Below are 15,589 nucleotides of genomic sequence, written 5' to 3'. Positions count from 1 at the left end.
GTAGTATTATTAAGGCAAAATTATATTCTGTTTTCATATGCATGTACGAGAAACAGAAGCTAACAAAATCCCCCTGTTCACTCAGAATGCAATGTATATGTTTATTTTCTGAGTGTAGTTAATGTTATTACTGACTTCGCAAGACATGGTAAAATTTAAAATAAATTATCCCATTTTTTCTCTTTTGCAAACAGACAGAATCCCTGATGACTATGATTAAAATCCTGGGCTGTGATTTTGCTCCTTGCTCATTCATCCAGGTTCAGCTATATAAATTACAGGGCCATGATCTTTTGAAGATGATTAAAATATGTTTTTCTGAATTTCCTGCAAGCATGTGTATAGTACTATTCATTTAAACAACTCCTTTTTCATATTTCTGCACAAGAAATTAATTTAAAAGCAGTTATGGCTCCATCCCCATCCCAAGTTTCCAAAAAAGAGGAGATTTTTAATGAATGGCAGGAGTGGGATTGTCAGACGAACACAATACAGAAGCCTGATGATGGCAGATGAGATTCTGCTGAAACGTTGCTACAACTTTAAAAGCACAACTATAATGACGTGGGAAAATACCCGAACAAAGCTGAATACCATATATATAAAAAAACAGATGGCACACTAGGACACACCGTATACCAGAAGAAAACACACACTAACCGCTACCTCAACGCCCAATCCCACCACCACCCAGCACAGATAAACTCCGTGGCTAAAACACTAATTACCAGAACCAAACGCCTGGCAGATAAGACACACATTAAGACTGAACTATGCACCCTGACTAAAGTACTGACAGCCAATGGCTTCCACAAAAGCAAAATCACCAGCTTGATCCACAAAAACACACTGAAACATAATAGAGACCCAGAAGATGAACAGACCTATGGAACAGCTGTCCTGCCCTACATAAGAGGTACTACAGACAAAATTATTAAGGTACTACACAGACATCACATCAAGACTGCCTTCAAAACAGACAGAAAAATAGCAGCCATCCTTAGCAACCCCAAAGATAAAATTGACCTGGAAAACCAAGGCATATACGAAGTCCCCTGTGCATCATGCCCAGCCACATACATTGGACAGACCAATAGAAGAATAAGTACCCGCCTGGATGAACACAAAAATGCAGTCAAAAAGCTGGAACACACTTCCTCACTAGTCCAACACATGGAAGCCACAGGTCATAGCATCAACTTCAATGGCACCAAAACCCTAGCCACTATAGAAAACCCTAGCCACAGAATCATCAGAGAAGCCATAGAGATTGAAAAAAGACCAGAAAGCATGAATAGAAGAGATGATTCCACCAGGCTGTCAATCATTTGGAAGCCTGCACTCACAAACAAAAAAGTCTCCACACCACAAGCCAGGCAAACACCTGGGTACAAACAGATCCCCTGATACCTCCAGCTCAAACACACCCCAACCAGGCACCCAGATGAAACCCAGCTTCCTAACTAATGATAGCCGTCCATTTACCCGAAGCCAAGCTGCACTAAAGGCCTCCAATAAAGTAACACAATGCTGCCAGCCAATCAAGATACAAAAAGAGCCAAAAACAGACAGAAGATATTAGAGACACCAATCAAGCAGAACACAGCTAACTCCGAGACCAATAAACACAGACCAAGACTCCCAACCAATCAGGATGAAGAAAAAACCATTCTGGCACAGCAATAGGCTGCCCCAAATTTAAATCTGAAACCACTGTAAAAGTCTGACTCACAGACGAACACTATACAGAAGCCTGATGATGGCAGATGAGATTCTGCTGAAACGTTGCTACAACTTTAAAAAGAACAACTACAATGGCGTGGGAAAATACCCGAACAAAGCCGAATGCCATACATGTAAGTACCCGCGAAAACTTAAGAAAACATACATACATACATACATACATACATATATACATATGTATATATGTATATATGTATATATGTATATATGTATATATGTATATATGTATATATACACACACACACATATATATATACACACACATATACACACACACACACGTGTGTGTGTGTGTGTGTGTGTGTAAAATGTTACCATTTTATCATTTAACATTCTCTTACTATCTTATGACACAGAACTGAATGTAGTATCTGCATTCTGTTCTTCATCTAAGTGTTTCATAATGGTTCTAAAATTGACATGAGCCATTGGCGTTCTTCCTAGTCCTACTAAAGAAACACTGAGTATATGAATGTCTATTGGAACGGTACACTGTGAACAAAATGATGGCTAAGCCATCAAGTAATGGACAGGGGAAATGACCTTTGATGAACTCTATCCAATTTAAATTTTCTAAATTTGAAAATAGACCTCTTTAATCTTTTGTCTGTGGAATAAGTCTAGAGGAAGTCAGGTGGAATGATAGAGGCTTCCTAAAATTATCAAGTGAATTTCAGACTCCAGCAGACCTTTAATCTCTAGTCTCTTCTTCCAAGCCCAGCACTCTATCTACTGAATTGCATTAGTTGGTTAAGTACAATATTTGAAATTTTACCATGATTGAAAGTTAAAATGCAGAAATCATTTGAAACTTTGATACATCATTCAAAGCATCCAAAGCAGGATTATAGAATGCAGCTATCAGATGTTCTGAGTTTCAAGAACATGCAAAAAAAAACAACCCAGGAATCTCTTATGATCTATAATGCCCATTTATGAGACAAAACTTTGCTTAACAAAATTATTTTTAAAAATTGCTTGGTGATCAATTTAAAAGGCTGAACTCAGTATGTCACCAAATCATGACACAGAAAACTCCCTCAGTCCCTATCATCAATTTATCTTCTCAGACCTGAGGAAAATAAAAGAAAATCAACTTTAGTTCCACATAACTATCAATCTGTTGATTCATTTCTTCTTTGTTTGAAAAGAAAGGAAAAGGGACATTTTCCTATTCCAATTCACATTACATGAATCAGAATTGGTGAATAGGCTAAATCAGGCCTGAGTGAAGCATAAAGAAAAATAGGAGGATGAAGGCATATTGATATATTCGATGCCTTGAGTTATTTGTAAAAGGAATAAAGATGGGATATACTGTAAATAAATAAACAAACAAACAAATAATACCTGGATGGATTGAAGAAGTTATCTCAAATCTAAACTGTAGCTGGCCACTGACATGTTCTGTTGGTAGCCTTCGTCCCAGTGTGTAGCTAACAACCCTGTCTCTATTGGAAAAAAATAAAATAAAAAGAGTATTACATTTTTATATATGGTATGCTGGTTGCAACTGCTTCATAGGAATTATTAATGAATATTATTCATTAGACTTATTTGTAAAATCTGATGAAAGCACAACATAGGGCAATGATTAGTTCTGAACCAAAATCTAAGTCCTAACACTTAAGCCTCCTGAAAGTGTACCTCGAAAGTGCAAATAAATTTGGTCAATGTTAAGAGGCATAACGTCAATATTTGTGCTGACAGTGAGTTACAGAGATCCAAAAGGACGAAAGGAATAGTTTTGCCAATCACAAAAGTCTCATCTATAGAAACATGGTCCTAGTTATCAGCCTTGTTCTTAGCATTTTTTTTAGTCCAAAACCAGTATGATTTCCTTTTCAGAATTAATAGCTTCTATTATAGAAGTAGAGCACAGGTCATATTTTATAAATTGGGAAGAGTATAATATTATATGAGCCATTATGCAGGATATTCAATTGTGGCTATTAATACACTATATCAGTATCCTAAGTACAAGCTGCTATATACTGCACAGTAACATGTAGTAAGGCCTTGATTTTTTAAATAGGTGAATATAACATAAGGCATCATTGTCTTGTATATAGAACATCTAGAATGAACAGCTATGCTTGAAATACATTTCCATTAATTATAATATGTATGAAAATGTAAACACTATCAAAATTGAATTATTTTCACTTAAATGGCTATATAGTATATATGTAGAAATTGGAGAAGAGAAAGAAATGTTTTATTATATAGCTTTTCTTAAGTAGATTGTTAGGTTTAATATTCTAATAAAACATGAAGAGAAGATAGAGTAAAACATAGTGGATTTTCTTTTCATTGACATATTTAAAAGGCTAGATTGTTATCTAGGCTATCATCTACACTATCATCTGAATTTATTGAAGATACTATAGTAAGCAGAATATTGGATGTCTTCCAAGTTAATTCACCTGTGATTCACCTGACATAAATTATTTAAAATATTTACCCAAAATAAGGCAATTAATTGAAATTAAATTATGGTTTCCCCCTCTCCAATTGTGTAATTGCAATGGCAACCATCACTCCTTTTGATTCTTAGATATTCATAAAAAAGATAAAATTATGTCGCAAAGATTTACCCTATGGCATGTCTTTCTAGTAATCGTTGTACTGGCATGGAAAGCTTTCCCAGAAAACGCTTAATGATAGGTCGACTTTTTGCAAACTTGTCCTTCACCTCTATTTCTAGGACATCAGTGGGCAGAGAAACAAAGCTGAACAGCTGGAAAAGAAATAACACACAAAGGGAAAAATTACAGATGTTTCCCCTGCCTTTCCTACTAAATATCTGGATATGTATCTGATTATCCACCACTTCAATAAGCCCCAGGTCAAATAAAGGAAACCCTAAAGCCCATACACAACCCGTTATTCTCTATCAGTTATTATATGTTGCTTTTAATTTGGGGATGGGAGAGTGACAATATTTCAAATTGAAACCCTTGCTTGTCACTGTTTCTGTTTGCATGAGAAGTTCCAGGATTCCAAAAACTTTTTAATTCCCAGAACTTCACTAATACTATTGTACATAAATGACAACAAATGGCAGTAGATGATGGCTGAGGCCTGGGATGAGTCAGTTAAAAGCTTGGCCATAGTGTAAATAAGATGTAATTGCATGTGAGAAAGAAAGGCAAAAAGAGCAGAAAGGCAAAAAGAGCTTAGAGCAGAGGTCGCCAGCCAGTGGGCTGGGGACCACTGGTGGTCCATGAGAAACGTTTGGTGGTCTGCAGAGAAATGTCACCCCCAAAGCACCCCCTAAAGCAATTAATCCAGGCTGCGAGGGAACACAAGGCTGTGCCACTCACATGGCTCGCGGAAACACAAGGCTTATGTTGCTTGCATTGCGAACAACACGAGGTAGTGAGGGAAGGGGGAAAGGGCAGAGGGGGGAATCCCACTCGCTCCACGCACCTGGCCTGGCCACTGGGGCTGCTTCTTTCTGTTTATTTCTTCTTCTGCTTTTGGCTACATGCAAGGAAAGCAGCAAAAGTCTTTCTTTCTCTCCCCCAAACTTCACCAGAAATGAGTCTTTGGGACCCTGCAAGGCATCCTGCTCCAAGAGGCTGCCCTAGCACGACAAATCTCACAAAGACTCATTTCTGCTGGTGTTTGGGGGAGAGAAAGAAACAGTCTTATAAGTGAGGGAACAGTCCACAGCTGGATAGTGGGCTGAGGAAGAGGTTCAGAAGTGTTCCTCCCTAGTTTCTTGGGCTAAAAAGGAGAGGGAAGGAAATGTATCTTTCTAGATTTGCAAAATTTTGCTAATGTAACAATAATGTAGAATTGGTTTATCTGATTATGTTTCTTGTTTGATCTACCTGGTAAGGTTTTGATAAATGACAAGATGAGAGCAAAGGGGTGTGTCAGGAACAACAGAAAATGCAAAGAAAAATATGGGGAAAAATATCTGGCTTGTTTGGGATTAACCTCCAACCTCACCATAGAGATTTTAGGGATATCAGTTTTTTTTTATTCTTAACTGGTTTACAATTTTTACAATGTTTATTGGAGAAGGAAAAAATAAATTATTTTCTTTGTCCTTTATTAAATGTTTTGTCATTGTGCTTCTCTTATTATTATACTCTCTAGCCAGAGAACCAGCAATTTTCTCAACTCTTTATGAAGTATTCAGTTGGGCTATAAGATTCCCAAATTTTTCCAACCATGAGCACATCTTGAATATATGGGAAATGTCACAAATGCCATTATCACAAAATATAGTACTACTTTAGAAGGGTTGCTCGGAGATGGGAACTGATGGTCTACAAACTAGGCAAAGACTGACAAGATACAATATTTCAACATTCCTAAGAAGGAAGAAACCTACTATGACAACAGCTTCCTCATATAGCAGAAGCCCTGCTGTTCCTACATGGTTGCAGTTTGATGTTATCTAATTCAGAATAAATTGCTTTCTTCGCTGCAGTTGTTCACTTGACTTCTATGTTTTGAGTGTCCCATGGCATTATTGGCTAAGATGGATGACAACTCAATGCTCCCTCAAATCACATTTTATAGTTGCTTATTATTCATTAATTCTGATCAAATATTTCAATTGTTTTTATCCATTACAATAGTTCATGTTGCATATTTAGTAATTTTTAAATAATTAAGAATTATATGGCATTCTTGAGTATACACCCATGTTTTGTTTCAATTAATAACTCATGCCAAGACTTTGAGTGAGTGATGCAGATGTGAATGCTTAATTTTGACATTAAAAATGCTTTATGAAGTAAGTTCTTGGTTTCTTTCTTATGTCTCTTAAATTAGAGCAGTTATTAATCATGTTAATTTGGACCAGACTTTAAATTAAAGTTTTAAAATGGTAAATTTTTAACAGCCTAGTATTTATTTTTTTTAAAAAAAAACTTTATATAGTAAAACAATATTGTTTTTAGTCAAATCATATAGTATATGGGATGAGCCAGGAAATGGAAACAGAAATTTGCACTGTTGATAAGCTGGGACTACTTTGTGAAGAGATATAGAAAGAGACAAGACAAGAATTCCTCTTGTCATCATTCCTATTTATTTTAGTTTTGGAAGTGCAGAATAGAGACATAAAATGAAATGAGAGAGCTGCTGGATTGAGGATTAAAGAGAAACATACAAATTATGAGTGTTTGAAATGAATATAAATATTAATGGAAAAGAGTAAGAATAGGGATTGACTAATATATCAAGAGGTAATAAAAAACACCAAACCATAAATGAGGTACAAGCCAAGTGTAAAGATCATGGAATTTAACAGAACTATATGATATTAAAAATGTTTCCTTTCTGAAAGATTTAATTATTACTCTGGGGAGCCTTACATTGTAAAGTAAATTTCACTGACAAAATTCCAGTTTTACTTCACAGATTCAGCAGTTTATGAGTTTATTATAGAACACAACCTAAAGAACAAGTTGGCAAAACCTATTCCAACCTTACAAAATGCTGAACAATGCAACCATAAAAATACTCAAGATATTCCAAAGGGATGCTAATTCTAAAGGGATTGATTATTACCAGGAATACTTGTGCACAAAACTATTATAATAGAGCAGGTTAAGGGACCCCATTTCCAATGGTAGATACTTCGTCTTTCCTATTTTAATACTACAGAAATATAACATGCTTGTCAAAGACATAAGTATGTGCACAGGGGAAATTTATTTGGGAAAAAATGTTGGTGAAGTTGGGCCCATATCTAAAACATTTGCACCGAGAATTCATTCTAACTTGATCAATCTATTTATGGATAGTGCTTGCTAATAAAAGAAAGAGCTGACTATCTTATGCTTCATCTTATTGTGACTGATGTAAATTGATTTGCAACTGTGCAATAGAACTATAAAGAAATAAAACAGAAATTTCAGACAATTTGGAGTTTCAAAAACTCATTTTCCTTTCCTGCTGAACTTTCAGAATACATAACATAAGGCAATTTCTATTAATTTTGTCAACATCCTAAAACTCCTTGCTGAAGAATTTTTTGCAGCAAACTACTGTATTGTCTAAGTCTATTAAAATTGCCAACAAGGGAACAGAATAAACACCAAATATTTACATATTTAAAAATGGACTACATTGTTATAACATTATATAGATGGATTGATATTATTCTTTTGTAGGCAAGACAAATATGGATAATATAGCTAATAAACCTTTAATGGATTCAACATTAACAGCTCCATGACTGGAATTCTGAGTCATCTTGAACCTTTGTTTATAAAATTACATTATAGATGCTACTATCAAAAGTGAAATCCTCACAAATAGCCCTTGACTTGCAACCATTTGTTGGTCATACAGGTACAAAGATAGTCAGGGAAATGATTGAAGCCTGGAAAATGTCAGTCAACAGGAATGCTGATTTTCTACCAGCTTATTAGCTGCTTAGGAACTGAGAGCTTGGCAGCACAAGAAAACAACAGCCAATCACCAGCCATCAATAGAGAAGAGAGAAGTTCCCTAAAGATGGGCTTCAGCACAAATCCAAAAACTTGGAAAACTAAATCTCTAGTCCTAGTGACTAATCCAGATTGGATCTTGTTTAGCAATCATTTGAAATTACAGCAACACTGAAAAAGTAATTTACAACTGGTCCTTGCACTTACTGCTAAATGCACCTGGAAACCAGCATGAATTTGGAACAATTACAATGTCCTGGAGTCCTCTGGTCACCATTTGGTACCTTTTCACCTAGTTTCCAACAAATACTGTCAATGGGAAAAGCTGGATTTGCTGAAGGCCACATGATTCACTTAGCAATTGAAATGATTTGCTTAACAACTGTGACAAAAAATGTCTTAATAATGAGTTGGCTCACTTAACATCTGTACTGCTTAATAAAAGAAATTATGTTACCAGTTGTAGTCATAAGTTGAGGACTACCTATCTAGGTCTTAGTAGTGCAGTGTCCTAATGAGAGTTGATTGATCTTGATGGCAATAAATAAGTCTCAATTTAAAAAGAAAGTAATAAATTAACCACAGTGTTAAACTTATAGCGTGGAAGAATAAGTCATTTGATCATGCCTGGTAGGCTGGAAAAAAGCCAGACATTTCTGGATTCAAATACATACATTATAATGATAGAAACATTTTAAAAGATCAACATTCAATTGAAACAGAACATTTTCTTGTTGGTATTTATTGACAATTAAAAAAGAACCATGGAAAAAATATGGAAAAATGATATTTTTATATATTACTGCTGTAAGACTATTATATAGGCAAAAATGGAAAGACTGAAATGCCCATGACAGAGGAATGGTTGGTGACAAAGAGATGAGGAAATTAACTTGTTTGATTAAAGGAAGACCAACAACTATATTTATCAATGTCTGACAATCCCTTGTGGATTTTTTGCTAAAAAAGAGAGAGAGGAAAATGAACGTGATTTATGTGGTTGAAGATTAGAAAGGATAATTTATGGAAAGAAGGAAATTATGATGTAATCTTAGATGAGAAGCTAAAATATAATTGTATTTATAACTGCTACCAAAAAGATTGGAAGCAACTTCTTTATAATCCCTTCCATCCTTCCTTCGTTTCCTTCCATTTCTATTTCTATTTATTTTTCTTTCTTAATCACAATTTTATTTTCTTTGCTTCTTTTCTAATATTTGTATTGTTTTTATCTTATTAGAAATATTTTGAAATATTTTCTAATTCATGCCTAATGCTATCAATTTCTAGTTACTGTCTTAGCATTTAGAAGACATTAAGCAAAAAATTAAAAGAAATTTTGCTATTCAAAAGTTAAGATTTCACATTAATTAGTGACCTTCCATTGTCTGACTTTTTAGCTTCCACTTTCCTCACTTTTTCTTTCTGTTGTTATTTTCCTCGATGCCATTCTTGGCTGATATATTTTCTTGTCCTTCTGTCTTGGGGTTCAAAGTCTGTGATCAACAGAACATGTCCTTTGCCAGTGCCTGTATTTTATTACAGAGATATCTGTATGATTCTCACATCACTATTTTTTTCTTCCTTTGAATAATGTCCAAAACTTACTCCAATTTTCTTGTCAAGTTTTTTTCAGAAGTGGTTTGCCATTCCTAAGGCTGAGAGAAAATCACTGGCCAAGGTCACTCAACTGTCTTTGTACCTAAGGCTGGAGCTAAACTCACATTCATCCAGTTTCTAGTTTGATGGCTTACTTACTACACTCAATTTCACTATTATTGAGGGGACCCAGGGCACCTAGGGCGCCTAGAGGGCATCCAGGACAGTTTTACACATCCTTGATACTTTTAGATACTAACCCTGCCACAATGTTGCCCAGCCTGGTGAAGCAATGATCAAAATGAGTTAGATGATAATTTGTGCCATTAAATTAGCAGGGTTAATAAGCACTTACTTCACCATATTATAGTGTTCCGTAATTTGATATAGACTTCCATCTCAATAAACATATTTCAGGTCAAATTTTGCAGACTATCTGGCCTTTTTAATTTTTTAAGTTTAAACCATACATTTGACGCTACTGCTCTATGCTATAGTCCTGTGGTGGTGAACTTATGGCAAGTGTGCCACAGGTGGCATGCAGAGCCCTCTCTGTGGGCATGCATGCTGTTACCCCAGCTCAGCTCCACCATGCATGTGCACGTCTCCCGCTGGCCTTTGGGTCTCTGCCATGCATGCGCAAGGGCGGAGTGCATGTGGGGGGACGGGAGTGCATGTGCAGGGAGGCATGGGTGCATTATTGGGAGTGGCACATGCATGCGTGGGGGTGTGCGCCTTGCATTTGGGATATACACATGAGCACGCACAATTTGGACACTCAGGGCCCAAAAGTTTCACCATCACTGCCCTAGTCTATCCCTGGAAATATCTTGGTTGAATTGGCTACAGCCTCCAAGATTTTACTTTTCCTATTATATTTGATGCTGATCATATTCATTTGCAGAATCTGTATTTACTTGAAGCAGCTTTTGACAGTGAACAAAGAATTAAAGGTTCTTGGGGAGGAATGTAGCACCATCTATAGGAGTAAACAGATATGACTGCAAGATATGCAGATATGCTTTTATAGAAGACATGCTAAGCCATATTGCTTCAAGTGCAAGAGAATCATGTGACAGATCATGTTTTTCAAGATATGTGTCAGAGTATATTCATGAACTGGAATAGAACTTAGTAACAAGGTCAGCCAATGAGAGCTGAATTGAGGGCTGAAACTTAAGAGAGAATCTGGGCATGGTTTATCTCTGTTCTGTGCTCAGCTCTGAAGTGAAAGAGAAACTAACTTGCTTGCTGAAAAACTAGAGCTCTGCTCTGAACTGAACCTGTAACATGTCTGCTCTGTTTGAGTTTGCTCCATGTTGGAGAAATCTACAACTGGTATTGGAAAGTTTACTTCATATGTTTATAAAGAATTTAAATGAAGCCTCAGTCATCTGTGTTTACTTTTCTGGCGCTGCATTTACATTGCAATACTCTGAACAGGTTATGGGCCCAGAAAAAGATTGAATTGCAATTAAAGCTGAGAGACTGCCTGTTTTAAAAGTAAGAAACAAGGCAAGAGGCTTCGCAGGATGGCAAAATAATAATAATAATAATAATAATAATAATAATAATAATAATAATAATAATAATAATAATAATAATAATAATAATAATAATAATAAAGAGAGCTCTCTATCCTATTTGGGTCAGAAGAACGTCTGTGGTTTCAGTTAATCTCTTTTTGCAGTTGGCGCAATCCTTTGAAAGTGCATGAGTCTTGGAGAGGTTCGTGTCTGCGTGGGGGAGATTCAGGTTGCAGTGTGGGGAAGGCAACCCCCCTGCAGCGAAGAGGAGCCCTCCAGAGCCCAACAAGCAAGAAACAGCCCCCTATCAATGGCGGCTCCAAAGTCCGGACTGCCACCGATGTAAAGAAGCGAGTGAGTGACAGTTTGTGAGATCATTGGGGAAGAGTGTGGCAGAGAAAATTAGCGGCGGAGAGGATGATTGGAATGCTATAGACTTTTATAAGGCTGTTACAAATGTCTGGCTGGAGCCCTAAAAGAAAGCGTCCAAAAAGCGGATGCGAGGCAAGTGAAAGTGAAAGGGCTCGGCAGACAGAAGAGAGAGAGAGGACAATAACAAGTAAAAAGAGAAGTTTACGAGGTTGGAAGACTAGCAGCTGGAAGGTGCCTGGAAGTTGTGGAGGATTTGGACCATTTGATTTTTATTCTGAAAGACTTTATTAAAGCAGAGACAGGAAGAAGATCGGAGCTGACGGAACAAAGACAGTGTGGCGCCACAGGTGATACTTAGAAACCCTGAAGCTATCATAACAATATAACTGATATAAACTATTTAACAGCCCTTTAGGGAGCATACTGATCTAATTGAGGAGGTGGTTCCATCTGAAGAAAATCAGGAAAATTGAACTTAGGAATGCTAAGACAAAAAGTAATAGTGGAAGCTTCTGAATGTGTGGAGATACCGTGTAATTGCAGTCACTACTCAGCATTTTTTACCTCCCCACTTTAAGTGCGTTTGGAGTGAAAGCTCTCAAACTTAGAGACGGAAAGCTAAAAACTTACTTCAAAATTCCTTTCCCCCCTTTTTTACTCTTTTTTCTGTATACATTTGCTCAATTTTTTTTCTTCTTTTTCCCCCACCACCCGGCGCTATGATGAACTATCTCTCCTTCTTTATTCTCTCTTTATAATGATTATAAATATGTATACTGGGGAAAAGAAAATTGATTGTTGTAATTGATTGTTAAATAATTGAATTAACTGATTTAATTGATTTATTAATAATAGTGATAGTTATACTTTGATTAGATATATATAAGGAAAATAGTAAGAACATTAAGTATTATTTAATTAATAATTATAGGATTTTAAGTATTAATATTATAATTTATTGTGTGATCACAATTAATCCACTTGGGGACGAATATAATACTATTTGTGTTTAAGAATATTTAAAATAAGGTTAGATAAATACACATATTTATTTATAATATTTAAATATAGTTGGATTTGGGTATTATATATATATATATATTACGTGAAGTTATGTATAGAGGCTGAGCATAGACCTTACAAAATTATATATGTGATCTAGAATTTGGATTTAAAATAACACAGTGATAATATTTTTATATATAAGAACTTATACTCCAGTAACCAGCTAAGAGCACAGAACATGGGCCAATTTGCAGAAAGTTTAAATTTAAAGTGATGTGAGGCATATTTGGATTGTGCAGTATGCAAAACATAAAAGTCCAAGGCATTCCCAGTAAGCAAGAGTAGCACAAGGCAGACAACAAGAGCTCTAGAGCTGGTACATACAGATTTGGTGGGCCCAATGCAAGCCAGTTTGGGAGGAGCTAAGTATGCAGTGGTCATTGTAGATGACTATAGCAGGTTTGGGTTCTGCTATTTATTAAAGAGTAAAACAGAGGTGCTACAGAAATTTAAGCAATGGGTAAGCTTTGTAGAAAGAAGGTATAAACAACAGTTATGTCAGCTGCAAACTGACAGAGGTTCAGAATTCATGTCAACAAGTATTCAACAGTGGTAGGCACAGTTAGGAATAAAACACAGATGCACAAATCCTTACACGGCAGCTGAGAATGGTGTTGCTGAGAGACGGAATGGAGTCTTGCAAACCGTGAAGGACTCACTGCTAGAGGATTGTGGTCTAAGCAGGTCATATTGGAACAAAGCCATATTGACTGCTAATTATTTAGTTAATAGGTTGTGGAGTTCCTCCATTAATGACACTCCATATGCAGTGCTATATGGAGAAGACCATCTCTAGCACATTTAAGGGTGTTTGGAAGCATGGGTACATATTCCAAAAGCAATTAGAAGAAAGGGGCAAAACTCAGGTTTGTGGACTATGAGCCAGGTTCAAAGAGTTATCGCTTCAGCGATGGGAGCAAAAGAATAGTGTTTTCAAGGTCTGCAAGCTTTGCAGAGCAAAATTGGTACAGAATTGATGCAAATTTGTGGAATGATCCACAGTGATGGTGATCCATTTAGTGATGGTAACACATTTAGTGAAGGTAACTCACTTAGTGACAATGTCAGCATTCAGGGAGGAGAAGCTGAACAAGATATGAAGCAAGAGAGGGTTGACATACAGGAGCAGTCAGTGCCACGCAGGTCAGAGCGATGGAACAAGTGGATTCCACCTGACAGGTATTCTGCTAGTGAAAGTGTGTAATATATGGTATGAGCCAAGGAACTACAAAGAAGTATTGGCATTACCTAAAATTGAACAAGTAAAGTGGAAAAAAACCATGGACAAGGAAATGAAATCCATGGGAGAACATAAAGTGTGCACATCTATGACTTTGCCACAGCAAAGGTACTGAAAAAGGTCCAGAAAAAGGTACTGCCCAATAATGAGGTACAATATACAATATAAAGCAAGGATAAAGGATTCTCGGGTATTTGAAGGGAACTGTGAATTTAGGTCATCAAATACAGGTCTCTGAAGAATTAAAATTGAAATGCTATGTTGATAGTGATTATGCAAATAATGTATAAACCAGAAAGTCCAATTCTGGGATTGTGATATTGTTTGGAGGGGCTTTAATTGGAAGTCCAGAAAGCAAACAACTGTAGCCATTTCTACGGCAGAGACAGAATTTATTGCTTTGTCTGAACTCTGTTCAGAGATAACTTGGTATGTAGAACTGTTATAGGATTTAAATATAAAGGTAACTGAACCTGTATTAGTCTACGAACTATGTCTGCCTGCATAAAAATGGCAATAGGTGATAGAGTAAAAAATAAAATCAAGCATATGGACATTAAATATTGTAATATAAGAGAAGCCATCAAAGATAAATTGATTAGCTTGCTTCACTTCATTAGCTTGAGTCAGAAGTCAATTTGGCTGACGTAATGACCAAGCCATTGGGTGGAGTACACCATGAGAAAAATATAAAGTTAATTGGATTTATGTCCATTCCAGTTATGAAGGGAGGAGTGTCAGAGTATATTCATGAGCTAGAATAGAACTTAGTAAAAAGGTCAGCCAATAAGAGCTGAATTGAGGGCTGAAACTTAAAGAGAGAATCTGGGTGTGGTTTATCTCTGTTCTGTGCTCAGTTCTAAAGTGAAAGAGAAACTAACTGTTAGATGCTCCATTCAAAATCCAAGAAAGACACTCTTAGACTCCATTGTTATAGAGAAAAGGAACTTTTACTGGAAATCAAGTGGTAGCAGCAAAGGAACTCTAGACCTGAGGATTTACGCTCAAAAAACACATATACAAAGTGATGACAACCCATCCACCATAGTTCAAATGCCCCATCCAATCAAAGATATATATAATGTCATATGGGACATCTTCAGGTGGTGATGCAGACATCTGGCTGTTGACCTTGGCCTAGCTTGATAAAGAGCTACAGTTGCGCAGTAAGCAAGCAGGTAGGCATAAACAATAAAGTTTTCTCCAAGTTATACAGCTCATTCTCTAAAACCTCCAGCACATTTCCCACCCCCACAAAGCCCAATTATTTCACCTTTCCCCCGTTACTATGGCAACCAAAAGAAGCGAGAGAAAGGAAAGGAGTCTTGAAAGCTGACACTAACCTGCTTGCTGAAAAACTAGAGCTCTGCTCTGAACATGTCTGCTTCTGTAACATGTCTGCTTCTGTTTGAGTTTGCTCCATGTTGGAGAAATCTACAACTGGTATTATAAAGTTTACTTCATATGTTTATAAAAAAGTTAAATGAAGCCTCAGTCATCTATGTTTACTTTTCTGGCACTGAATTTCTGCAATACTCTGAACAATTTTCAATTATTTGCTTGACTAAAATATTGAATATGTTTCCATATGGATCTAATAAGAAGTTCTTGTGAAGAGCAGCTAA

General features: G+C 36.3%; 1 protein-coding gene across 10 annotated transcripts in view; it reads right to left on the bottom strand.

Annotated features, from left to right (window-relative positions):
* Positions 1-15,589, bottom strand: part of HECW1 (HECT, C2 and WW domain containing E3 ubiquitin protein ligase 1) — a 307,384-nt gene that overhangs the window by 84,226 nt on the left and 207,569 nt on the right. For all 10 annotated transcript variants that reach the window (XM_087945048.1, XM_087945049.1, XM_087945044.1 and 7 more), the window contains 2 exons: positions 4,341-4,483; positions 3,094-3,194 (listed from right to left, as the gene is read on the bottom strand). In XM_087945048.1, coding sequence (XP_087801174.1) covers positions 3,094-3,194; positions 4,341-4,483 — 244 coding nt within the window. The remainder of the gene's footprint in view (positions 1-3,093; positions 3,195-4,340; positions 4,484-15,589) is intronic.

Source organism: Notechis scutatus, chromosome Z, assembly GCF_049901735.1.
Source record: "Notechis scutatus isolate UNSWTSFEM ecotype Mainland chromosome Z, rNotScu1.2, whole genome shotgun sequence".
Classification (NCBI taxonomy): domain Eukaryota; kingdom Metazoa; phylum Chordata; class Lepidosauria; order Squamata; family Elapidae; genus Notechis; species Notechis scutatus.
This window is presented reverse-complemented; position numbering and strand designations above follow the sequence as displayed.